Raw genomic sequence first — 27,500 nt, forward strand, 5'->3', positions numbered from 1 at the left:
AGATTACCCATCATGCCTGGCTGCCAGAGCAGAAGAACCTGTATGTGCGCTCACAGAGCATGCGCCCCTTAAGCCCCGCCCCCGGAGCTCCGTCTCTCGGCCCAGTAGAATGAATGGAGACGGGAGTGAGCAGCAGAGGTGGGGAGAGGTGGGGCTATGACGCGATCGTTATCAGGAAATGATCGTGTAGGGCGTATACACAGAGCCGTTTGGCCCCACAGAGCGTTGCGTCCACAGATCTACCCACCTTGGGACCCGTTATCGTTATCCACATTTCCCTGTTGGCCTCGTGTGGACGAACCGTCTATAAGATAGAACTATAGCGGATACGATTCGTTTCGTCTCCGTGTGGCCAGGGCCTCAAATATGACATTCCTCACACACTCCTACTTTTACATTTTGTTAGCTGTAATTTTGCCCTTCATATTGTTTGACAGATATTTGTCTTTCACGTTCAACTTATATTGAATATATTTCCCTTTTTAGTGCCGCTTAATTTTCTATTTTGAGATATTTTACATTTGTATATTTTCTACTATATTTTTTAAATGATGTGCAATGCCTTTGTTTAAACATGCTAGTGTAACAAAAGCATTTCCCAATTTGGGATCAACAAAGTATATGTTATCTTACAACAGGAGGGAATTTCTTTCAAAATAAGTTATCTTTCAGTGACCCTGAAGTCATTGGTCAGTAATCTCCTTTAAAGCCCAATAAATTAAAGTGTTTTTTAACACATTTAAAGTATTCAAAGAAGAGTTATACTCACGATTCAATACTTTGAACTTGATCCCTAAAGAGAGAAACAAAAGGTTATTGTCAGTGAAAGGTATCAGGGAATAAAAATACATGAACACGTACAAAATCCAATTTAATTCTACGCTCCTACATTTTAATTGCTTACCAATGTGCGACTGCCGGGATAGCTTGGAGCTCCTCAAACACTTTAGTAACACCACTGGAGTCGGCCATCTCAATGTACATCTGAAGAAGAAATCATGGACACAGAGGAGGGGAGAAGATCAATTACAGAAACCTATCACACAATCTCTAAACACACTCTCACAATATGAATACTACCGCACCATTAAAGCAGCTTTGTTGATGCTTTATGTTGTCGTCTTTCACGGTGAACTTATACCATATATATATAGTTTAATTTTTAGTTCCATTTCTATTTTTAAGAAGTTCATATTTTACGTTTGATTACTTTTTTCAAACTAAGTGCGATGCCTTTTTTTAACATGCTGCTGTAACGAACACATTTTAGGATCAATGAAGTTTATCTTATCTTGAGCTAAGTGTCGGAAACTTGCTGGACTTCATCACAGTAATCCAGAAATTAAGAGTTAAAAACCCTCTGATTTCTCTTGCCAGTTTGTCATGCATTTCTTTTACAGCACGGCATGTGTATTTGTTTAATCTCCCCCTAAAATACAAGTTCATTCTAGTATTTTAAACTTGTGATAAATCATGATTGATCCCAGAATATATATTTCTTTAACTGAAAGACTGAACCAAACAAAAAAACGGAGAGATCTAATGCATTTTTAAGCTTTTGAATAGATTCCAAGGGAGCTAAATTGAACACTTGTAAAGACGACTTAAGGTCTGACGACACATGGCAGTGTTTGCAACAATGAAGTGTGAAAAGTGCGGAGGTGTGTGTTCCTGTACCCTGTTGGCCAGCGTCAGGAAGTTGACATATGGCGCAGCGGAGACAATGAGATCCAAAACCGCGGTGATGACGACTCGTTGGCAATCGCGAAACTGCACACGCAACAAGCGCTCCTGCAGAAACTCTGGCTCTGGAACTCTCTGGAGAAGCAGAAAAAGGTGGTGTTAATGAGCAGGAGAAGAAACACTCGACAAAAGATTGACATGCGTGTTGTTAAAGACTTACACCGTCGCTTAACTTCATCATAGTCGTGTACATCATTTCCTGCAACCACAAAACAACAACAAGTCAGATTGTTATCCCGCCCTGGTGTCGCAGTGTGTTTTGTCCAAGGAGTCCGTACCTCACTGGATGCAGGAAGTATTGGTTCCAAGACGAAGTGAATGTTGATTGTGTGGCATCCGAACATGACTGGTTTTGAGATGTGACTTTGAGCAAATTTGCAGCACATCGTCCAGTCAGCGAATAACACAAAGGCCTAGAGGTGAAGAGAAACAACAGATCTCAATTTTAATCGAATCGAGAAGTAATCTGCGAAGGAGAAATGTGATGTTTTTCTTCCACTCTCTTATGCTTTTATTAGGTTTTGTTTCATTAAGATAAGCGGTAGGTGGCGCCAACTCTTCAGTCAGAAACTATCTAGCAGCAAGATGACGAATACTCCGTTCCTTAAGTCATGTTTTCAGTTCAATGGAATATTTGAAACCATAGTGTTTCTACTCTTATTCATCCAGGTACTTTTTACACCTTTCTCTCCACCAATCATAGAACCTTTCGTTGCATTGTTTCTAGTTTAACTCAAACAATGGTTGAGAAACAAACAGACGTGCAATTGTGTATTGTATATCATAAATACTTCGGTATTCTACTCTTACACTTGCATTTTATGTATTTGTACTGCTATGGTTTGTAATTTTCTTAATGTTTTATGTGAGGGACTGCGGATGGAAAGTAGCTCAAAGCTAAATCCGGCATATTTACACTTGGCACATTTCATGTATTAAGTGTTCAGTAATAGCCAAATAAACGAATAAAATAAATAAATGAAGTTTATACAGATTAGACTTTTGGTCTTCCCCTTACCCTCTTCTGCAGCGGTAAGATCAGCACGTTGTAGTACAAGGAGTCCAGGTCCTGTTGGGGGAAATAGCTCAGGAACAACCTTGCCACTTCCTCGTATTTGTAGAATCCGTCTGGTAGACCCGTCAACATGATGGTGGGAAACATGGAGCCACTACCACTGGCCTTCTGGAGAAACACAACATACACAACGCATGGTGGATTCATGGGGCTGAGCTCATGCGGGACCCGGCAGCTACTGTCTAAACTAAATACTGCCGTGGTGAAACGCCATATCATGGATTATCAAGGATTATTTTTGAAAAAGAGGGATCGTCTTACATTCGAGTCAATACAGTACTAGAAAATGTTAACATACTGTATTCCGCCTCATGCTGATTCTGCAGCATAGACTGCTCTGATTGGATAAGAAATGAACAACACCTGGAACATTATAGGTTTCCCTGACGTTTGTTCTTGGCTCAGTTGTGCTATGTATATCTCTCCGTCTTCAGCATGAACCCTAGAACTGCTAACATACGCTTTGTTTTATGCGTGTCTTTACGGGAACATTTGAGAGAGAAATTACTGTAACGTTAGCAACATATTGGAACAGTCTCCTGTATAATATCAACATAACTGAATAAGGAATAACTGATCCTCAGTTAATGCCCTATGTGTCCTGTACGATACCGATACCACTGAACGATACAGATACTCGACCGATACATATCGTGATACTTTCATGTTGCATAAGGGAAAAATTGAAGCGCTTTATGATATAGTTAACATGTCAAATTAATATTACAATTAATTGTGGGACTTAGACCTTTTAGTACTGAACAAACAATGAAAAACACATTTGACAACACAGGCTTGAAGACTGTACATTCCTGTACTCTGATTTTATGTGACAGTAGCAAATGTTTTCATAGGTTGGATGTGTTGCCGCCTTTCCCAGAAATAAACGTATTGCAGTGGTTACAGACCCCACCATTCAGACTGGCAGTCATATGCAGCTACACTTTAGATTTTCGTGGCGAAATCGAGCTAATGAAAAAACGAAAGCTAACCAAAAGGCTCAGACGTTCGGGAGGAAGGTGAAGGGCGTTGCTTGGCAATCAAGCCAATCACCGAAGCCGTTGCAAGACGCGCAGTCTGATTGGCTGGCGGTTTGGGCGTGAGTTTAAGGATATTACGCCTCATTTTATATAGGTGGAAAAAAAAAAATGGAAAAAATTGAAAGTATCGAAAACTGGATCTGATTTCTGTACGGTATACCGTAGCCGCCAGTAACCGGTATTTTGGTAATACAGGGAACCGGTATGCACCCCTAGTCCTGTTACAACGTAATAATGACACAGTAGTAGTAAAGACAAATGGAAATGTATAGGCTTTTACATTAGGCACACCTAATAGCTCATATGCTACTGGATCAATATTATAAAAAGGTCCTCCTAAACTATGTATATTATACAAAATAGGAAAGCTGAACTAAAATGTGCTTACCTCAATGTCGTCCTGTCCTCTGACTGTCAGGTAATCTTGGGGTTAAAAGTAAACAATCTGTTACTCTACTGAATACGTAAACATGGTAGTATCAGATCATCCCATTGAATGAGGTCATGATAATCAACTTGTGGAAATTATATTGTAACAAGGTCTCTTACCAGGAATGACAAAGGTAGGAGTCGTGGTAGGAAACATGAAGGGGTGACTCTTCAGAGTGAGAAAAAAACTTCCAGGTTCTTCTTGCGGTGTGTTTCCTGTATGGGGTTAGAGCTGTGTCAATAATATGTGTGTAAATTGTAAATGTAAAACACTTTCCACAAATGCATTCAAAAGATTTGAAAACTCACTCAATTACTATAATAGACAGCGGTACGTTGTGTGCATTCTTTATCATCATCATGTCATAGTGATAGTTAGTTTGTGTAGAGCCTATATTGAATATATAACTCTTCATAATTTATTGTGTCATTACACTAATGTAGATGTTTACGGATAATATTGTTGAAGGTTTTGTTGTCCTTTTTATACTGTTGGCTAGTTTAATATACACCAATGCATTATATTGTTTCAAGGCATGATATAAGTTTCTCAGAGATTGTGACTGCGTATTTGTATAAGATGGTACAAGCAAAACAAATGAGGAATTAACTAAAGGTGATACATAAATGAAGTGGAGTAAAAAGTAAGAACAATCCATAAAATGTGTACTCCGTGTTCATTTCGACATCCATCCGGCAATAAGTGTAGGGTTAGGTGCCGGTAAAGAGCAATACAGAGACAATACCATTCAAAATTATTTACATCTACCCACAAATTATAATACAAAAATCTAACCCCATATTCCTGGCACTTTGTCCTCAGAATGTCTTTTGTTTATTAGTCTTTGTTGTACAGCGAAAATGAAAAAAATAAAGAAGTGTCTACATGTATTTTATATTTTCGTCATTGCCATATCACTGATACAGAAATGTGGGGGGGATGTGTGGGAGAGAAACTCCCTCTGGAGGTAGCACAGGGATTTTAGCCTTTGCAGACCATTTACATGCAATAAAAACCAATATAACACACTACAGGGAAGGGAAAACCCCTAAAAAAGCAGGCCCTTTGAGACTTACCACTTTGTGGAAGCATTTTTGGGAAAAACTTTTTTAGTCTGTGGATTTCGTGGCAGGGGTCTCCGTTCTGACTGTACCAAGCTCCGAGTCGATCAACATCAGCTTGGAGATCGAATTCTATAAATACCTGGAACAGACACACACACACACCTACAGGTAAGACAAAAAGGACGTCCTTTTTCAAAAGCCACATCCTTGCATGTGTTGGTTCATACCTTTTCGAGCAGAGGGAGGAAGTTCCTGACAGAATGAATACCAACTTCTTTCAAAGTTTCTCTCAACTTCTGGGAATCTGTCCGTGAAATGTTGTTGATGAGGACTATTTTCTCTCCATCACGAACCACGCTCTGCATCAAGAACCGGAAGTGAACAAGCAAACCGCAAAGTTAACAAGAAAAGAGCCAATGTTTTAATATGAGCTTTTAATGTATCTGAATGCAGGTATATATAACTCTACTCAACATTTTTTAGGGTAAAAAAAAGGAATTTAGGTTTACTTTTACTTGATCATAAAGTTTATGAATGAGCACAAGTTAGGAGTGTGTGTATCTGTGTTTTACTTACGTCACCGATCAGCTTCATCAGCCAGTTATAAAACCCAAGCTATAACAGAGACATTAGAGTAGACAGTGTTAAGATACCTGCAGATAATTAGGTAAAACAATATTTTTTATCTTTCTTTGAACGGATGACTACTGGGAGACTAGGATAATAATCAGCCCTGGTTGTCTCAATGCTTACCGGTCTCATTACAAATGGGGGCTCTATGGCGTTGCAAGCAAGGTCACAACCATGTAACTTTAACTCTTTCTTCTGACAGGCTTCCACTAGCTTCGGCACAAGCTTACATGATGGCGCACAGATGAATGCCTGAGAAAAAAAACAGAGGAATACAACTGCTGTTGGCTTTACTGCTAGCATTTCAAGTCTTTCAATATGCATAAAAACAGTCTGGAACAGGTAATGGTGTATATAAGATCTTGGTAATGGTGTATATAAGATCTTGGTAATGGTGTATTTTAGATCTTGGTAATGGTGTATATAAGATCTTGGTAATGGTGTATATAAGATCTTGGTAATGGTGTATATAAGATATTGGTAATGGTGCATATAAGATCTTGGTAATGGTGTATATAAGATCTTGGTAATGGTGCATATAAGATCTTGGTAATGGTGCATATAAGATCTTGGTAATGGTGTATATCAGATCTTGGTAATGGTGTATATAAGATCTTGGTAATGGTGTATATAAGATCTTGGTAATGGTGCATATAAGATCTTGGTAATGGTGCATATAAGATCTTGGTAATGGTGTATATAAGATCTTGGTAATGGTGTATATAAGATCTTGGTAATGGTGCATATAAGATCTTGGTAATGGTGCATATAAGATCTTGGTAATGGTGTATATAAGATCTTGGTAATGGTGTATATATCTTGGTAATGGTGTATATAAGATCTTGGTAATGGTGTATATCAGATCTTGGTAATGGTGTATATAAGATCTTGGTAATGGTGTATATAAGATCTTGGTAATGGTGCATATAAGATCTTGGTAATGGTGCATATAAGATCTTGGTAATGGTGTATATAAGATCTTGGTAATGGTGTATATAAGATCTTGGTAATGGTGTATATCAGATCTTGGTAATGGTGTATATAAGATCTTGGTAATGGTGTATATCAGATCTTGGTAATGGTGTATATAAGATCTTGGTAATGGTGTATATCAGATCTTGGTAATGGTGTATATCAGATCTTGGTAATGGTGTATATAAGATATTGGTAATGGTGTATATAAGATCTTGGTAATGGTGTATATAAGATCTTGGTAATGGTGTATATAAGATCTTGGTAATGGTGTATATAAGATCTTGGTAATGGTGTATATAAGATCTTGGTAATGGTGTATATAAGATCTTGGTAATGGTGTATATAAGATCTTGGTAACGGTGTATATAAGATATTGGTAATAGTGTATATAAGATATTAGTAATAGTGTATATAAGATCTTGGAAAAATAAAAACCCAATAAAATTCGGCAGAAACACGAGATTAATAAACCAAACCGACAGATTTATAACCGTGTACCTACCAAACGCGACTGAGGAAAGGCATAGATTAATCTTTCAGAGCAGCCAGCTGTATATGGAATAAGTTGCTGGACGATGTCGTTTAAAGTGTAGCTGCACTCGCGATAATCCGGCAGGTTGGAAATGAGCATGTGCGGGACATTCCTTTTAAGAAACTGGAAAAAAGAGGAAAAGATGGTCATAATTACAGGTTGCTTGTTTAATGAAGATGTTTTGAGTTCAGAGTAAACTGTATGGTGTTGGAGCAGTATGGTACAAAAGACTGAAGACATGTCTACTAAATTGATTTATATCTTTAGGAAAAAAAAGGATTTGAGGAAACCCACCAGTGCCTTGAACAAGAGTTCCGGCAACAGCGTCCCTGTGAAAGAGAGACAATGAAAATGTGAAACAAAATAAGAGAAAAGAGGCTAAATGTATAATCGCATGCAGACTATGTTGAGGAATTCTTACTTATTCTCGATGGACAGAGGTATTTGTCTACAAGTTCCCCGCAAGTCAGCGATTCATCTTGACATACTTCAGAGGCATTCTCGGCTCGTGAACCGCTTTGTTTCTTCGCTTTAGTCCCAGGACCTTCAAAAGATCAAATTGAAATAAAAGATTAATGTCAGGAAGAGGTGAACACAAGCTTAACATAACCTTAAGTCAACATAATGGTATACAAGATCATTTTCAATTCAAATGAAAGCTAAAGCGTGGCTATCCAAAAAGCCATATACTTTTGGACACCCTCATTTATCGGAGACTCTGGTTTGAGTCATTGGGAATGAACATATTCAATGTTTCCATCCTTATACTTTCCTGAAAAAAGGGCACGCCATATTTGTATTTATTCATCCAAAGAACTGGAACATAGAGAAAATGATGTCAGGCACTGAAGATTTATTGGAGGTTATGGAGAGAGAATTGACAATGTTGAAACACCGTACGTGACACATCTTCAACTTTGAGGTTCTCTTGCTCAGTTCTGAATGTTTAAATCGTCATTATACGACAAGATACGGCAAATCCTGTCCCTAGCGGAGATTAATTGGTTCATTAGATCGACTCCAAGAAGTCCCTCCTGCTCGTTGAGGCTGTGCCTGAAATATGTCCTGTTTTGATGTGAAGAAAATATTGTTTTTGACTCCGTTTAAGGACAAGAAGATTCAACTATTGGGTCATATCTGGCTTTATTATACCGGGAGAAGCTGCTCTCCCAAGGGCTTTTACCAGTGCTTGTTAGGAGAAGAGTAAGAGGAGGCAGAGGCTAAATCATCTAAACTAAGAGATACTTTATTGATCCCAATTTGGGAAATGTTTGCATTGCAGCCAAGCCCCCAGGAAGTGCATCGGACTCCGAGGAAAATATTTGTTGTGGCCAAACAGCGGTACTACACTTCCGTATCAGTCGCTGGGCCCGGAAAGACTTTTCCCCCATTGACTAACATCGGGAAAGAGACGTCTTTAAAAAAGATTATCCAACGATTTAAACTAAATGAACTACCCAGTATGAGCATTTGTATAGCCCTTATTAAAAACATTCGGCCCTCAAATTGTAAAATGTGCAAATAACGTTATTCTGAGTTATTTTCATCGGCATTATGAACGCAGATCTAACCCACGGGACCGCGCCGCCCGGCACGTTCATTTGACGTGTTCAGTACTACTTTTTCGAGTTTTACCTTTACCCATGGATGCACAATAAGAACGGATTATATGATTATATGAATACTTTTGTGACCTTTCACTCTCTCAAAAGGTGGGCCATTTCGTCTTCATGCGCCAATGAGCAACTCTCATAGGAATGAACGAGGCCCCGCCTCCCACGCTGTATCCAGTTCTTATTATAGATCCATGGTTGCAGCAGCATTAACAACAAAACAAAACATGTAGAAATTAAAGGTGGGGTAGGTAAGTTTGAGAAACCAGCTCGAGTGCGCTAGAATTTGAAAATACACAACCGGAAAAAATCTGCCACTTCCTTCCAGAGCCCCTCCTCCAACACACAGGAACGCGCACATGACCAATGAGGGCACGAGATAAGTTTGTGCACAGATGGAAGGCTGACAGGCAGGTAGGCCATCCAGTTACTTTAGCCGGCCCGGCTAAAATGATTGGTCGTGCTTTTTACAGTACTACGGCTTCCACAGATGACATTTTTTAATGAATTTTTTGTCAAAGCACTTCAGATATTCATTGCTCTCGGGGATGTTTAGAGCATTCCATGGAATATAACAACAAGTATATCTCGAGCCGGTTTCTCAAACTTACCTACCCCACCTTTAAAGACTGTAAATAAACAATACTAGAATTTAAACATCTAAAAATAGAATTAAAGCAGTATTAAAAAGCAGAACATATACAGTAGGCCTTGAAGATAAGAAATCTATAATCTCAAACAATAAAACACTATTGAACGGCTTTAGGCACGATGTAAAACAGGACATTATTTACATTTAGAGTTAACAGGGCTCACCGCTAACTTTTAAAAGTGGTTGCCAGGCCTGCAGCCAGGCCTCAGCTTTTGGTTGCCAAAACTGAAAATACGGTGGGCATTTTTAGACATCTTATATTTTAAATAATTAAGATACTATACAGTTATACATCAACTTAATAATGAATATGTGACACAAAAGAATGTTCAAAGGCTTTACAATAAGTAATTAACACAATTAATTGAAACTTAAGTGGTAGTAAACTTGTCCACCCATAATTGCGAGTATACTGAATACCAGTAGTGCAGCTGTTGTTCTTCACAGATCACTAGTTTCTTGGTCATCGGTGGTCTCCCTTTCAAATGTGGGTTTTCTTGACCTTTGTGCTGACCCCCACCATAGATCCATTGCCCCTTCAGCATCGAAGTCTTGGATTGGCCAGACTAATACTTTTCTAATGTTAAATACATGAAAACCATTCACAGTTAAGAATTAGATATTAATTATTAATGCTGTAAATTATTTATTCATATGTATAACTATATTTAAAATGTGTTACCTTTTTATAGAAGTGATCATATTTGTATGCCAATATTTTCCTATGGTAAAGTTTCGTTTTGCACTTTTATTTTGGTAGTAATAAGATCGGGACTCTTATTTTGAAGGAACTTTTACCGGAAGTGAATGGACAACAGTCCCCTTTGCTTTTCGTTTGGGTTCACCTTGCACTTTATCAGTCAAATCACTTTGAACATTCATTTGAGATGTTACCCGAATGTTGGCCGAACTTTTTACCCCACAGTCAAACAACTTAATTTGCTTCGCCATTTTTTGTAAAACAAACCCAAGGCGCACCGCGCACGTGCATCGCTTTCTGGCAACGTAATCACACCAATGCACGTGCAACTTAAGTATCAGGTTCCGACTGGTCGCAACAATAATTAAATATCACTCTTAATACAACAAATAATTAACATTTATCTATTTTGGGGTGCACATTTAGCCGTTTGCTGTCCTTGTTTCTTTATGTTAAAAACTGCTTGCCACTGATGGCAACCAAAGGCCAATAAGTGGTTGACATTTGTTATGAATGGTTGCCAATGGCAACCTGGCAACCGTTACTGTCGAGCCCTGGTTAACTAACCCTAACCCATGGAATGAATTATGAAATTAAAAATATGCCAAGGGCCAAATAAACAAGTCCCTATCAAACGTACCTTTCTGAATTGCTTTCGTCTCCACCTCTACTTCTGGAAGATGTGCATCCACAGGTGCTTCGGTGGAGCTTCCTGCAGTTTCCTGTTGAGCATCTGAAGCCTCGGTGTTGGTCTCCGATGCTTCAGCAGTGGACTCTGGCTCTGTGACGGTGCTCTGCTTGACCTCTGGTGAAGCTTTGAGGGAGCTTTCCATCGGCTGGGTCTCCTCTGCTGGTTCACTCTCACTGCATTTGTCTGCTGAATTTTCTGGAACAGCCTCTGTAGTAGTTTCTTCTTGGGAACAACTTTCAACATCCATACGTTCTTCCACTTTAACTCCCACTCCCTCAACCTCCATTGGTTTAGCATCTCCTGCATCTTTAGCTTCGTCATGTTCTTCCTGGGGTTCAATAAGGATCACATCTTCATCATCATCATCCTCAACAACAATAGTAGGTGTGTCTTTCGGCACAGCTTCTTGACCTGTGGTTTCAGATGGTTTTCCGACATCAGGCTGTTTTTCTGGAGCTGTGGAAGGTTTTTTCTTCACCACAGTCTTTTTCACAGCTCCCTTCGCAGGAACCTTTCCAGTTTTAGATATCTGCTTGGTAGAGACGTTTTTCACTTTGGAAACCAAGACTTTGGCTTTAGTGGCACCCGTTAGGCCTTTAGCTGCACTTTTCTGATTGGTAGGCTTTCCTGTTGCAGCTCCAGGAGATTTTTTAAGGTCTTTCTGAAGAGGCTTGGTGTTAGCTGTAGTTTGAGGTCTGGAGGACTCGGATGTGGCAGGTTTTCTGTAAAGGAAAAATAATGACATGGGTTAAACAGGAGAAAATTGACAAATTGAGAATCAAGGTATTAATGTTTTTATTAGGGCTGTCAGTCGATTCAAATATTTAATCGCGATTAATCGAACATTTTTTATCTGTTCTAAATGTACCTTAGAGGAATATTTTTTTAGTTTGTAATACTCTTATCAACATATGAGTGGACAAATATGCTTTATGCAAATGTTTCTTTATTATCATTGGAACAATGACAAAATATTCTCCTGAATATTTTCAATACAACAACCTGGAACCTCTCTCTCTTCACTTTCTCCCAACCCTGTCTACTTCTCTGCACTGAGCCAGTTGCTCAAACAGACAAGCCTGTTTACAGTTGTCAGCTAAATGCCGCTCCTCTGTCTTCATACCAGTCAAAGCATGAGACTGAAGTTCCCACTTAAGGTCAAAATAATGCGATGTGATGTGCAGTCGACACGTTGGATGCGATCCGAATTATCTAAAGCAGCGCCTCGTCCTCCACAATGTTAAGCTGTAGCCACCCATTTAGCTATCGCTGTTGTTGTACAGGTGTCTCCCTAGCAAACTTTAAAATGTGGTCTGCCGCAAGCGAGCGGCAGGAGCGGGGCTGTCAGCATCAGCTGTGGGCTTTGCTTGCTGTTTAAAACATTGTTTTTTTTATCCATATCTCTCGCTAGAATCTCCCACCATCCAACTAACGACAACGCCAAGCCTTTGGTCTCTGAAACTATGGTGCGGGACGACGACAAATGCACATGCGTTAATCGCACATTAAAATCATTTGTGGCGTTAAAAAAAAAAAAAAAAAAAAAAAAATGGCATTAACTTGACAGCCCTAGTTTTTATATGTTGTTCATTATTCCATCCCCTGCGCAAAGAAACATAAATACATCATTTGGTACATTTTTATTTTCAACAAGGATATAAATAAACTAAGGAAATAACCATATTTGTAGTAATAAAGATAATAAAAACGGTTAAAAGAGATCAGAGTAAAACATATATCTTACTTCTGACGAGGAATCCTGTGCTCCTGTAAACAAAATAATTTAGATTTGTGATTTTAACTGGAGCAAAGAAATGAGAACATTTACATAATCCAGGGACAGAAAGTCAAAAATGGCGATACCTTTTCACTGCCAATTACGAGCCTATTTCCTTTCACCACAAAGTCCTCAAGGATCCTTAATTTCGGGTCTGCTGCTTTCTCGAAACGCACCACTACCTACATGGGCAAATACACAAAAGCACATATTTGTATGTTACTTTTAAAACAAAAGCATCAGTGGATTAGATTTGGGAATCTATTTTGTACTACCGATGAGTTTATGACTAAACGGTTAAAAAAATGATGACCCTAAAATGGTTTACAACAGGTTCATCAAAGATCGGACCCTTTTATTTTGCTCTTAAAGTGCACAACACTTTATGTTAAAATGTATAAAATGTTCAACCCCGGTATAGATTTATTTGCAGATAGATTAGGGGTTTAATTCCCTGGTCAATGCTACACAAGCACTGTGGATAAAAGCAACAGATGTCAAGAGGAAACTTACATTGTATAGTATCTTTTGCATATTAAACATACCTCGCATGTGGATCGAAACATTACAATTGACTTTGTTTTTCCAAATTGCTCCACAGCATCCTTGATATCTGTGTAAGACAGGGATCTAGGAACACATTTGAGCATCACAACGTTTTCAGGTAGAACTTCAGCATCCTGAGAAAGAGAAAGAGAAACACGTAATTAGGAAAATAGACTGCTGAAACCGTTTGTCTTTTAAAAATGGTTTGAACAAAATGCATGCTACTAAAGAAGTGACCAATTCCACTGCGTTACGACTAGAAGCGTCCCAGAAGCGTCTCGGCAAAAAATAGGTGGCTGGTCTATTTGACGCGAGGCGTCGCATAGCGCCAGGCAGGAAGAGGACCGGTCAGAGCATCCAGTCAATCCCCAAAATAAACAAATTTTGCAGACCCTATCCCTCCGTAGTCTTTCAAGTAGGAGGACAAATGCCAGCGTTCTCCTGCGGTTTACAGGCACTGTGTAAATTACATATACAGTGGGGCAAAAAGGTATTTAGTCAGCCACCAATTGTGCAAGTTCTCCCACTTAAAAAGATGAGAGGCCTGTAATTTTCATCCTAGGTATACCTCAACTATGAGAGACAAAATGAGGGAAAAAAAAAACAAATCCAGAAAATCACATTGTCTGATTTTTAAAGAATTTATTTGCAAATTATGGTGGAAAATAAGTATTTGGTCAATAACAAAAGTTCATCTTAAAGTAACGTGTTATAGCAGAAAGTTTAATACAGCGTATTATTATTTGGTATATTCATTTTAATGTCACCTGATATATAGGATGCGTGTTAAACTTGAATGGACGAGTCAATTTTTTCCTCTTAATTATAGAGAGGTTTTTTATATATATTCCTAAAATGATGTCCCATTTTAAGTAGAAGTAGATTAGCGCAAATGGTTTTTTCTTCCACTTTTGTGTTATAAGGTTTACCCATGTTAAGTAAATTGGTAAAGGTCAGAGGAACTCCAAGAGAGGGCTTCCTCAGATATAATACAGTTAAAGTCTTGTTAGTTAGTGGTTCATATCCAGCATGCATTAGCTAAGAAACGATAAGGATGTTGGTGGGTTAGTTAATATAAAGAAATGTATGTGCGCTCATGTGCAGACGTATAGTTTGTTAATTGGATAATTCATATCCTGAAAGACTCCTAAAGATGCCAAGAGACGATTGGGTCACACAGTTGGAGGGACAATGGTCGTTCTGAATTATCAATAGATGTATTCATTTTAAGTGAGCTGACTTCGAGGTTGGAGGAAGTTCAGAGAAGGCCTTAGGGTATAAGAACAATTAACTTTTGTTAGTTAACTAATCCTAAGGATGTCATGAGACGATGACGTTTAAACATATACAAGTATAGCTTTCAGAGAGGCAGAACATGTGATATCGTGTGTTAGCTAATGTAAGAAGATGGGGCGAACCAGACGGAGTCAACGGCTGCTGACTCATTGCCTAGGGATCGCCCAGAAGTGAAATCGCCAATAACAAATAGCTAGGGAGCAACCGCAACAACTCCTCCCACAGAATTTGTATGTAAGCTGTTCCAATGTTCATACTCGGCGCTGTCTTCTGACTGACCGTCCTGATACGTATATCACACGGTGGTAGAATTCAGCCCGGAGTGCTCTGTATTTTGTACTGTTGCAGAGTACTCTGTATTTTGCATTGTTGCTTTCACCATTAAGCTTAGCTTATTGCTTATCTCATAACTCGGTGTTCGAGTCCTTTCCTTGAAAAGACTACTCATCAACGTTCGGCGCGGAGGAGATCGAACCTTCCAACCACTCGATTGGGTGGTGCTCCAACAATCTCAATACTTTGTTATATACCCTTTGTTGGCAATGACAGAGGTCAAACGTTTTCTGTAAGTCTTCACAAGGATTTCAAACTGTTGCTGGTATTTTGGCCCATTCCTCCATGCAGATCTCCTCTAGAGCAGTGATGTTTTGGAGCTGTCGCTGGGCAACACAGACTTTCAACTCCCTCCAAAGATTTTCTATGGGGTTGAGATCTGGAGACTGGCTAGGCCACTCCAGGACCTTGAAATGCTTCTTACGAAGCCACTCCTTCGTTGCCCGGGCGGTGTGTTTGGGATCATTGTCATGCTGAAAGACCCAGCCACGTTTCATCTTCAATGCCCTTGCTGATGGAAGGAGGTTGTCACTCAAAATCTCACGATACATGGCCCCATTCATTCTTTCCTTTACACGGATCAGTCGTCCTGGTCCCTTTGCAGAAAAGCAGCCCCAAAGCATCATGTTTCCACCCCCATGTTTCACAGTAGGTATGGTGTTCTTTGGATGCAACTCAGCATTCTTTCTCCTCCAAACCCGTCTAGTTGAGTTTTTACCAAAAAGTTCTATTTTGGTTTCATCTGACCATATGACATTCTCCCAATCCTCTTCTGGATCATCTAAATGCTCTCTAGCAAACTTCAGACGGGCCTGGACATGTACTGGCTTAAGCAGGGGGACACGTCTGGCACTGCAGGATTTGAGTGATTTGATTGAGAGATGAGCAGATCGAGATGAGCAGATCGCCACTGGGCTTTCAACTAAAGACACAGCCACGCAAAAACTGCGGCATTTGTACAGCTCCTTATGGGTAGCCATGCAATTTGTGAAGTGCAGGAGCGCTCCGGGAGCACTATACCCCTGATTGCAGGAATTCTACAGGAGTTAAAGAGAACAGGGCTGCGTTGCGTGCCAGGGTTCCTGCAGGTTTCACCAATTAAAATGTAAGACCACTTTGAATAGAATTTAAGACCTATTTCACGGCAATAAAGTATGAAGGAAAATTGCTATGAAAGAATAAATACGTCCCATAATTACTTACAAAGTAAATGTATTCATGTTCAACATAAGAACAATGACTGAACATAACAGCATAACAGTACACAGAACTGTGTTAGCGTGTTAGACAACAAGTGTGTATGTGTGTGTGTGTGTGTGTCTGTGTGTGCTTGAGAGTGTGTGTGTTAGGGCTGTGCAATTAATCGTATTTTAAATCGCAATTACGATTTTGGCCTGCCACAATTACAAAAACAACATAATTGAAAAAAACGATTATTTTGCTTTGCTAGGTTGTGACAGTGCAATACAACATATTTGATCTAATTAATTTTAGTGTAATTGTGCGCTAAAAAATATTTGTTGATCTTGTTTATTGGTATTTATTATTTATTTAAATGTATCATTTATTTAATTAATTTTTGTATTGGTTTTTCCGTTGAATTATACGTTCAGGGTAATAAACAGTTACAAAGATACTGTTCAAATTATTATTTGTTTTAAAGTTCAATAAATGGATGTTTTCAAAGTCGATGAATTTAATAACGATATTAATTATTGACCAACATAATCGTGATTATTGCCATAATCTAGCCGCCCTTGTGTGTGTGTGTGTGTGTGTGTGTGAGGCTCTGCTGCCTTGGCTGCACTATTTAATCGTTGCTGTTGTAAGTTTGGTGTTTAGCTACGGTATTTAGCGTCAACAGCACCTCCGCTTTTAGGGTTGACGTAGACCCAAACGTCGCCCAGAAGTCCCCCAGTGTTGTTGCGGGAGCTGCTGCACTAGCTAACGCTCCATTAGCAAAACAAACGCTAATTTCTTTTGCAAAAGGTGCGGCGGGCTTCAAACACGTTCCCCTCCACTGGTTTCAACCAAGCACTAAATTAGATGTTTTTCAACCAAATACGGTTGAACTGACACTTCCCCATTTAAATTTGTTGTTAAATTTAATTCAATACAAATTGTTGGGGGGAACTGAAAGGCTATTACCGCCCTGGTTACTTTGCAGCCCGGACATTTCCCCCAAAACACATTTAGACGCTATCGCAACACAGAAGTACCTTTCAAATCTGATCATTTTTAAGACCTTCTAAATCATAATTAAGACCTTTCTTATTTTTTTTGGTCATATTTAAGACCTTTTTATGCCTTAAATTCAGATTATCAAATGTATGCCTTTTTAAGACCCCACGGGAATCCTGGCGTGCATAGCTTCCTTCTGCAGGTAACGGGGAGACGAGCTCTGGCGGTGTGGTGGCACGCGTGCCAGGGGTTGCACACCTATGACTTGCCATGTTCTTCAGATTTACCTTAGAGGGCTTTTTAGTCCTAGGCTTTCCTGCTGTTGCAGAGGTGGAGGAGGAGGAAGATGCATTTGAAGACTTCAGCTTGGCTAGCTCGGCCAGTAAGGCAGGAGCCAGAGATTTAACCACGGCCTCCAGGTCAGAAGGGTTCGCCAAAGACTGCGCAGCTAAAGAGAGGGAAACAAAAAGAGTGTCAGGGAAGATTGTTGTGTTTCGGCCTCAATGGTACTCTCTTACGTTGCATACAATAAAATGCCAAATATGGTGTTCCACAGGGATTAGTACTTGGTCCTCTTATTTTGTGTTTACTTATTGCCTCTGAGATTCAAGGGTACAATCGACACACAATACATCTTTAAACCTGGGCTACAAGTCTTTCAAATGTTGTGAATTTCTCAAACCTGTTGCTCCCAGGAGTTTCTTAGCCAGGTTTTCTGCACTGCTTTCCCTCTTTTGCCGATTCCTCCTTTGTGGCGATCGTCTCTCGTCATTTCTCCTCAGAGGTGATCGTCTCTCGCGGCTATTGCTCGGAGATGACCATCTCTCGTGGCTACTCCTTGGGGATAATCGTCTGTCGTCTCTCCTCCTTGGTGAGGACCTTTGGTTGTCTCTCCTTGGCGACCATTTTCTCTCAGAGCTCCTTGATCGTGATCGATAGCGGGAGGACTTATACCGAGAAGAAAATGAACGAGACCGGGACCTGATGAAAGTACAGATGAAATATTATGATAATCCAGAATCATAGTTAACATTTCAAGCTTTGGTTTCTCCAGGGGGAGCTAAATGCTAACGCTGATGCAGATAATCTTCTAGAGCAGGGGTGTCAAACTCAAACACTCAGTGGGCCAAAATAAAATAAATGGGTACTAGTCGAGGGCCGGACTGGTTCAATGTTTATTGCGAAACGTATTGAAGTTAACTTATTGCACATATTAAACCTGGAACTAACTAAGCTTAAATTATTGCCCATAAAAACAACATTAAACATTAAATAATCAGTTGCATTCATTACTTATGGCTCTATCTGCAGCTTTTCCGGATTCATTTCTTAGGATTACATTTTTCCACAGGCCAACAACAGCTTCAACAAAACTATTTCCCTCAAAGAAAAAACCAAACATGCCCTTTTGTCTCAAGAAACAAAGTGCAGAAGGAAACATCCATTGAAACTCAGTTTGCTGCTCTGTGATGCTAGGTCAAGCCAGATACTTGGCATCTCATCTTTGGTCCAAGTTCATCAATGTTTGGGCTCAGGCTCTGAGCTGAGGAAACCCTCAGGATGGAGTGAAGGTGTGCGTGCAATATACCGGCGGACCAGATCTAATAGTAATGAGAAATTATCCTGCGGGCCGAAATTAAATCCACCACGGGCCTGATTTGGCCCCCGGGCCTTGAGTTTGACACATGTGTTCTCGAGGAACATATTTTGTAATGGCAATGTACTGTTATTGGTCTAATAAGAATGTATGCATCACACACCTGCGATTGTGTCTGGAGCTTTGCGGCGAGCGCGATGAACTCCTGCGTTTTTCCCTTTTACCCTCCGAGCCATGGCAACGGGGGCTTGGCGAATGGGAATAAGAACGAGAGCGGCTTCCACGTTTGGTGTTCTGACGCTGCTGGTAAGACTGTGAAGAGGTTTTGGGCGAGGGCTTGGTATCTTTATCTGCAGCACTTAAGGGGGCAATGGACGAGAAAAAGCTCAGTGAAGGATCTCATCCAAATGTGTATGCACAAGACAAATAAAATCTCACAGTACCTGGATTTGAACCCTATCTCACCATCCCACAGTGGGTGTCTGTGAAGAAAGAAAAAACAGACATGCATATTAAAAACAGATCAAAAAGAGGCTTAGGTTACAAAGCAAATATGTTTTATTATTTAATCTTGTTAGTCAAGACACTTATTTAAGTAAATAGAATCCACAGTTGGTGTAAATATAACTGAAATGATGCTTCCCAGTGTAGTCTGGGATACAGTCGTCAGAAATGGACGTAGAAAAAAAAAAAGACTAACTGTGTTCGGAGGAGTCTGCAGTTCTCAAGGTGAAGGGCGGTGTTCTGGTGTGAGATCCAATCCTATTAGAATGACAAGCACAGCATTTAGATAGAACTCATTATCGACACATCTGTTATCGGCTCTTACATCTGAACTGTCCTTTTTGTGATGTCTGAAAACAGATATCCTTTATTAGACATCAGGAGCCTTAAAGAGGTAACAGGAACACGTCGTTCTGTCGAGTGTCAATTTCAAATGTCCATTTCCATTTCTCCCCACTTGTGTAGAAATCAGTTATTGTTGATAAGTGTTCATGTAAAAAAAAAAAAAAAAAATACAACAAACAAAATAAATATGGTTTTTTTAAACCTTCAGCCAACAGCAGTCTTTCAGATTACAGGAACAATCGGGAGCCCAAGAGACGCTGAGACAGTAGCCAACAGTATATAAAGATGTAAGTGTTAAAATGGTGGCTTTGATATAAGCCAAAACAAATGTTATCTTATGGACAAAATAAGGGACATGAAATCCTACTTTGGCAACAATTTCCTTTAAAAAAAAAGTCAGCAATTCTTTAGCCTGAAATATAACACATACAGGGGTGCCAATAACAAACATAACAATTTCTCCTTCTTGGGTTCTTGATGGTACGATCACAGTCTGGTTCTTCTGTCCTCTGGGGTTTTAGAAGATTTCCTGATGTTTGTAGAAGGTAATCTCAGCAGAAATCACTCAGACAGGAAGATGTGGAAAGGGGTGGGCCGGTGCATCTTTTTTTTTTTTTTTTAGACAAAATGTGAATTGCAAAAAGGGGTGGATAGTGAAAGCTAAATGATTGCGTGATTCATGAAGATGCTTTGGGGTGGATGTATTCGCAGTTGGAATTCCTTTTGGGCACTTTTTTGAGGGAAAAGAGGGGCTAAGCTTCAAATAGTAGTATCAGTATTACAACAAAAGATTGATACTTAATGTTGGACAAAACAATGTTTTACCGAGAGCTCCAATATTAGGAACAAAAGATAGTGACAATTTCTATCTAATTTAAAAAATAAAATGTAGAAATGAAAATACAAATGTTGGCAGAAAAAAGATAAAAAGGGAACGACAGCCATCTTTGCACGTCTTCTTGGTCCATTGTTCAAAAACCGTCTCAAACGTTGGTCGCATCTCATTTCATCAAACAATGCAATATTAAAAAGTAAGTGTAAATCTGACAATTGCTACTACATACCAATGATTGTCATAAAAAATAATACGTTTGTAACTTTGTTTTTTGCGCACACACACACACACACAAAAAAAAGTGGTACAAAGGTTATACGTGGTGACAGTGTTTTTACCAGCATTTCTGAGTTATTGTTGGTAAATTCAGAAAATATTTTACATAAATACTTTGAATGGATCCCCTTTCACATTGTTCAACCTTTTTCCAACTCCCAAAGACATAAAAAAACATAGCATTTAAATTGATGACAAATTGAAAACAAACCCACAACTTCCATAAGTGAACAGGGTGCAGACTTCTACTCACCTTCATACGAGTACATTCTTTGTTACACAGAGAACAGGTATGTGGAAAGATTCTCGGCGAGGCCGCCGCATAGTCATGCATCATGGCAACAGTCAGCACACTTATGGGGACCTGTTGAATTGCTTGAGTCTGCGTCTTGGATGCTGGCACCGGCGGAGGAGGGAGGTTCATCAGGCCCGGGATCTGCTGTGTTGCAGCTGGAGGAGCACCGGCGGGGAAAAGACCACCAGGATGCTGCATGACACCAGTCACAGAATAACCTGGTGGCCACAGAGATTGTCCTATCAGCGGTATTAGATGCTGCTGCTGGTGCTGATGCTGCTGAACCTGATGCTGCCTCGGCTGATTCTGCATCTGCTGCCGTTGAACTGGTTGCTGCTGCTTTTTCATCTGCTCCGGAACTGTAGACCCTTGTCCTTGAGTTTTACCCTGAACCTTGGTGCCACTGGCCTGATTACTGCCAATGAGCACCAGGCCAGGTCTGCTGGGGTGCACACCGTGGTACTGAGAAACAGGTGGTTGGGTTTTGGACGTCGGCTGCCGATCTGCAGGTAGTTCTTTCAAAGTACCGTGTTTAGGGGGCTCAGATTTGAGAAGTCGGATGTCTGTGTCTTTCTTCGGCAGAGAGAAAGAGCTGAGGAGGGATTGGGGAGTCTGATTTGGTGGGTTCTGCAATCGTTTAGTCTGATCATGGATTTGGGGAGCCCCAGAGCTCAGCCGTGAACCGTATGAAGAACTGAGACTGGAAACAGAGCTCGTCTGGTCTCGTGAAGAACCCAAAGCACTGCTTTTCACCTCCGCTGAGCTTGTCTGCAGTAGTTCTCGACTGCGTCTGCTACTATCGTAAGTGTCCATTTGCATCAGACTTCCACTACCACCACTGGCTCTCCCAATCTCATCTCCAACACCTCCTGTATATTTGCCAGTATGTCCATAGTCTATCACTTTACTTAGCTGGTTAACAGCTGATGATATTTCCTCCTGCCGCATCCTTGGCCCTCCAGAACTGCTCAAATGTTGACTGTCCAGTCCACTCACAGTTCTGGGGGGTTGGGGTTTTGCCTGAGAGTCATCCGTGGCTCTCTTGGTCTTCTCAATGCGGATTTGCCTCAAGATGAACGGCAGGTTAGCGGGGGTGATCTGGTCTTCGGGGTAGGAGATGAGATGTTCCAAGTCCTCTTTCTGAAGTCCAAAGTGCACAAGGATGTTGGACGCTGATTCAGAGGTGTACTTGGGTCGACTGGACTCTGTAGGCGCAGGAGCAGGTTTATCTGGCCGCGGGTAGTCAAAACCATCACCTAAGCCTGGAATGGACTGCCTGTCACGTTCTCTTTCACTGGAGGCATTAAACCTACCGTTATCAGCGCTGGCATAGTTGGACGAAGCAGGTGGTGGATAAAATGTATTGTAATCTTCAGAAGGGGGCCTTTTGAAGAGTGATGACCAGTCCATTGAGCTAGTGCCACTTTCAGCTCCTGATTTTCTTTGTCCTACAGAGGCAGAGCTGGAGGGCATTGGGTAGGAGGACCTCCCTGTGCCTTGTGAGGAGAGAAACCCCTCGCTTGGAGGACTGGTATAGCGAGGGCCCTGGTCTATGGGCGGATGTGTTGGTTGGTTAAGAAGCCTCACCTCCTCTCTGGCCCTGCTAATTTGCATGTCTATGGACCTCTCTATGTTCTCATCTATGTTGGCCCGACCCTGGTCAGGCCTGTAGCTCATGTTTGGGGGCAGCAGTGATGGGGACAGCAGTGATGGGAGCAGCAGTGATGGGGACAGCAGTGATGGGAGCATCGCCCCAGATTTGGCAGGAGCCGCAGGAGAAGCTCCGGCAGGGCCGAAGCCAGACCCAGGAAGAAGGTGAGAGGCTACCCTCCGAGGGTCCCTCTCTGCCGGGATGTTAGGGAGTCCATACTGCCCCTGGGAGGAACTTTGGTTCCCATGGGCATAGGGGTTGTACATTGGATGGGACATGGCGTTTGTGATCTTCAGAAGGTTGAGGAGGTTGATCGCCGCTGCAGTTGGGGAGGGGGCTGTTGTGGGTATAAAGGGAGAAAGGGTGTTTGAACTGGTTGTCAAGTTCGACGGTCGGCTGCGGACGGTGAAAGCGTTGTTTATCTGCGTCAGTGCTAGCTGGGCTTTCAGTTGAGCCAGCAGCAGGAGCGCGCACCCTGGGAGGCCTCCGAGTAGGGGGCCAGTTAGGGGCCCTGCAGCTGGAGAGGGGGCACAACGCTCCGATACCAATGCAAAGCTGAAAAGTTAGAAAACAAAAAGGAAGGGGTTAATGAATGGGACAGGGCTGCGGCTTCTTGGGCGGGTCAAATCCTTCATCCGGTTGGTCCTGGCTCAAGTTGTCCACTCTGGTCTTGTCGAACACACATTTAATTTGTTGTTCTCTTCCAGGTCGACACTACGAAGAACAGAGGAGGCAAAAGCACCAAGCATAGAAAAAGAGAAAACAGCAAATACCAAAACAAACTTATTTATTTCCTATTAATGCTTAACTGTGAAGGAAAGAGTTGAGAGTGGCACCAGCAGACACGCAAAGCACGATGTAATAAGTCACAATTGCTATTTTTATTGCAGAATGTTGCATTAAAATAAACTGATAGATCAACCCAAAAACACTGCGCTGAGTAATGGTAGTGAAAGACATTCGTAATAGGATTAAACTTCCCGTACTACAAGAGTCAGCAATATCTTGACTTTCTTCTGAAGACACGTAAAAAAAAAGTGTTTTCATTCCATAAGACAAACAAAAGAGAATATTGTTTTGTAGCCGACAAATCCTATGTCAGAGTTTGGCAGATCTGGTACAAAACAGCAACTCTGAGACGTAGAAGCTGTGTCGAACACTGAATACAAGGATATGTCGCTCATGATACATTTGAACTAACCCTGACAGTAGCATCACCAGGGATCGACATCATAAATGGCGCGCTGGCCCGGAAACACTATTTAGACACCCCGGGCCAGCATAACGTACTTTCCACTTGCCCACTAAAAATATTGCTTTAAAATAATTGTCCTGTGGTATTGGTATTTTGACTAGCAATTTAGTTAAATTGTTTCGTTTATCAACGCTACAACATAGAGTTCCGTGAGTCGGTTGTCGTTGTTGGGTGAAAAGCAAACAGCTGTTTGCTGCGGAGCGCTCCGTGAGCGGGAGCGCGCTCCTTCACTACAGACTATCGCGCCACCTAACCATTCGCCAAAATGTTTTTAATACCAGCGGTAACCGGCCAAGCCCCGGGCAAAAAACAATCTTCAAATAAAATAAAGTTACCGGAGGAGTTAAAGGAGAGTGACAGGGAGCATGAGATGAAGAGGGAGAGAAAGTTTCAGCCAGCTTGATCGATGGAGTTGGCTTCTAGTGGTGCAGTGACGCGTCCTAAAACCCTTTTATAATCTATCGATTAGATTTATGATTCGAAAATTATAAAAGTAGGGTAGACATGTGGAGATTATCCGGCTGAACAAAACGTGCATTTATCAAACAGGTTTGTTTTCCACAGACCTTATTTCCAGCTATTTTCCAAAACCCTGTGGAGAAATCCCATTGCTTTTTGTCGAGGGAACCAGCAGCTTACTTCCTGGTTTAGGACGCGTCACTGCACCTCTCAATATGATGCCAATATAAACAAGGTCTTCTGTCGGCTCTGTACATCAATGCCGACCTATGCTGACAAGTAAGTGAAGAGTAGACAATATAAAGGTATTGGCTATAGAGAAATGTCCCAGCAGTTTAGGATAATGAAGGTTCTAATCAAATCAATTACATAGCCATTACATGTCTAACTCCTAATGACAGGAAGGCAGAAAGCGCATTATACAAATAATAATACTCATAATAATAGCAGACATTTTTTAACAATGACCACAATATCATTATTTTAATAAACCAAATATGAACAATTGAGGAATATGAGGAAGAACTGATGATTCAAATGTTGTAGTACAAGTAGTAATGTAGTTAGTGCTTAAATGACTATTGCAACAAATGTGTTAATTTTCTTCATTATAAGTCGATTTTTTTTGGACGAATGCACCGGGCCAGTGGTTACAATGGTGGGGCCAGTGATAATACAATTCCACCGGCCCAGAGGGCCAGTGACATTTTACCCTTAATGTCTATCCCTGATCATGATTACCCAGGCTTAGGTGAAGGCAACATTCAGACTGACTTTAGTTCTGCTTGATGTTGGTTGTGATTTAACAGGGGTGATGGTGTAGAAGAAAATCCTGGAGACACAACACCAGCCATTTTCTCCGTCAAGGGTTGGGTTGGACAGGTGTACAAATCTTCAAACTGGTATGATTTGAACCCAAACACCAGACTGCTGTTGAAGGCTACTTTTGGCTGGCTAATACATGTGGCTAAAATGCCAGAATGTGTCATTATAACAAATGCCAGTTTGCATTAAATCAAACAGGTTAAGTTTGCAAACAATTCCATACCGGTAAATCTCTAAAATCAACCCAACTTTACTATCAACAACAACATTTGATCTACCTCTACATTACATTTGAACATAGTTTGTCAGTGTGAGAATACCCTTTTCCACTCAAAATAGCCAAATATAAGTCAATGCAAGTTGAGACACCATACAACACATCTTCAAATTACACTAGATTGAATTTAGATAACGCTTTTATTCAAAGCAGGTTTACAGATGGCAGAACACACACACAGTTGTGATCACACACTGCAACCTGCACATATGGGCTGCACAGAGGGGGAAGAAGTACTCAGATCTTGTACTTTACTTAAAATGGTATTAAAATGCAGTACTTGAGTAAGTGTACTTGTGTACGCCTCTGATGGTGACGCAGCCGTTTGATATAAAATACAGGCCTGAGCACGACCGTTGGAGACGTTAAGACCGTCCAAATCTCATTTTAACACACAGAAAACACAACAAAACATCTGACATTTTGTTTAAAAGTTATGTTTACTTCCTCGCGTTTATTATGGTCTGATCGCAAGTCAAAAAAAATACAGATAAAATGGCTAAACTAGTCCTGCGTGCTGCTGCTAGCCTAAAGCTAACAGCACGGCCCGGTTCATAACAACCGTTAAAGACGGTTTTTAAATGTACATGGTTAATAATCGAGTTTATTAAGCATTGTTTCGCTCCGGATTTTATTATAATATCGTGGTTTGTTTCATACCTTCCGTTATTTGTGTATTTCTTGCGTCGCTGATGTGTGAAAACTCATCTTCGAGCCGTTAGTTAGCAGGCAGGAAATTCTATGAAGACGACTTCCTGTTTCATCTTCTTCTTTTCTTTAATGGCGAATCGCTTCCACTTGGAGCATATATCGCCACCTACTGTTGAGTCATTACATGTTCATATTAGATCCTTGTCCTTTGACCAGTGCTTTTGAGGAATTTGAAGATCAGCTTGTTTGCTTCATTTCTTGATTTACTTTCGTATATTGACTTGAAATCCATGTCCTTGACGTTGAGTTGTTCCAGTGCAGTTTTCAGAATGAATCTTTGTCTGTTATAATCCGGGAAGCTAAAAAATACATGATGTATTGTCTCTGGTTGTTGGCAACCATTACAATTGCCATTTGGATGTTTTCCAATCAGATTAGTTTAATCCAGAATGTCCCAATTTTATCCTGCTGTTAATGCTCTGTTCTCTTCTACTACTCCCCCAAGTGCTTCCTGTTCCTACTTCCCTTTGTATCTGGTATAGATGTCTTCCTTTGGTGTTACTGTCCCATTTTGCCATTGTTGCTTGATAACCACTTTTGTAAAAGATTTGACTTCTGCTCTACTGATGGGTACCATAATATCAATCTGGTTTGCTTTCAAACCACATTTTTCCAGTTGATCCACTACTTCATTCCCTCTAATACCCACATGTGATGGAACCCACACAAATTGAACAACAATTCCCAGATGAACTAACCTAAACATGATGTGTAAAATTTCATATAAAATATCCTGACGACATTCTGAAGAGAAGTTGTCTATACTCTCCAGTGCTGCACTGGAGTCAGAGCAAATGACCACTCGCATTGGCTGTATTTCCTCTACCCACTGAAGTGCTAGAGAGATAGCCATCATCTCTACTGTATGTACTGCAATGTGATCACTTGTACGCTTTCCCACTTTGACTTTTAACTCAGGAACATAAAATGCACAACTAGTTTGACCATTTTTTTTATTTTTGGATCCATCAGTAAATATTTTTACAAAGTGCCCATATTGTTCATGTCGAACAGTGTTCACTTAAGCCTGTACATTGATTTTGTTTTTCATTGAATGTAACCGTTTCAATAATGATACATCGACTATAGGTTAAGGTAGCAACCATGGTGGAACAGCTGATAGCAACACCGTCGGACTAATATTCCATTCTTTAACTTTGGACTTCCTGTTTCGGTGTTGAAGCTTCAGTAT

At 40.6% G+C, this 27,500-nt stretch overlaps 1 protein-coding gene across 2 annotated transcripts in view; it reads right to left on the reverse strand.

Moving 5' to 3' along the window:
• Positions 1-27,500, reverse strand: part of LOC307031942 (uncharacterized protein) — a gene marked incomplete at its 3' end in the record, with an annotated part of 37,557 nt that overhangs the window by 832 nt on the left and 9,225 nt on the right. For both annotated transcript variants that reach the window (XM_079669535.1, XM_079669534.1), the window contains exons 2-26: positions 21,089-23,336; positions 19,576-19,637; positions 19,319-19,357; positions 19,039-19,233; positions 17,961-18,259; positions 17,566-17,726; positions 13,468-13,602; positions 13,009-13,104; positions 12,890-12,912; positions 11,095-11,867; positions 7,911-8,033; positions 7,784-7,818; positions 7,460-7,612; positions 6,106-6,234; positions 5,929-5,967; positions 5,580-5,711; positions 5,365-5,491; positions 4,408-4,503; positions 4,247-4,281; positions 2,762-2,926; positions 2,022-2,156; positions 1,904-1,942; positions 1,678-1,818; positions 905-984; positions 770-793 (exon numbers count right to left, since the gene is read on the reverse strand). In XM_079669535.1, coding sequence (XP_079525661.1) covers positions 770-793; positions 905-984; positions 1,678-1,818; positions 1,904-1,942; positions 2,022-2,156; positions 2,762-2,926; positions 4,247-4,281; positions 4,408-4,503; positions 5,365-5,491; positions 5,580-5,711; positions 5,929-5,967; positions 6,106-6,234; positions 7,460-7,612; positions 7,784-7,818; positions 7,911-8,033; positions 11,095-11,867; positions 12,890-12,912; positions 13,009-13,104; positions 13,468-13,602; positions 17,566-17,726; positions 17,961-18,259; positions 19,039-19,233; positions 19,319-19,357; positions 19,576-19,637; positions 21,089-23,336 — 5,484 coding nt within the window. The remainder of the gene's footprint in view (positions 1-769; positions 794-904; positions 985-1,677; positions 1,819-1,903; positions 1,943-2,021; positions 2,157-2,761; positions 2,927-4,246; positions 4,282-4,407; positions 4,504-5,364; positions 5,492-5,579; positions 5,712-5,928; positions 5,968-6,105; positions 6,235-7,459; positions 7,613-7,783; positions 7,819-7,910; positions 8,034-11,094; positions 11,868-12,889; positions 12,913-13,008; positions 13,105-13,467; positions 13,603-17,565; positions 17,727-17,960; positions 18,260-19,038; positions 19,234-19,318; positions 19,358-19,575; positions 19,638-21,088; positions 23,337-27,500) is intronic.

The sequence above is a fragment of the Notothenia rossii genome (assembly GCF_949606895.1).
Source record: "Notothenia rossii genome assembly, chromosome: 3".
Taxonomy (NCBI): Eukaryota; Metazoa; Chordata; class Actinopteri; order Perciformes; family Nototheniidae; genus Notothenia; species Notothenia rossii.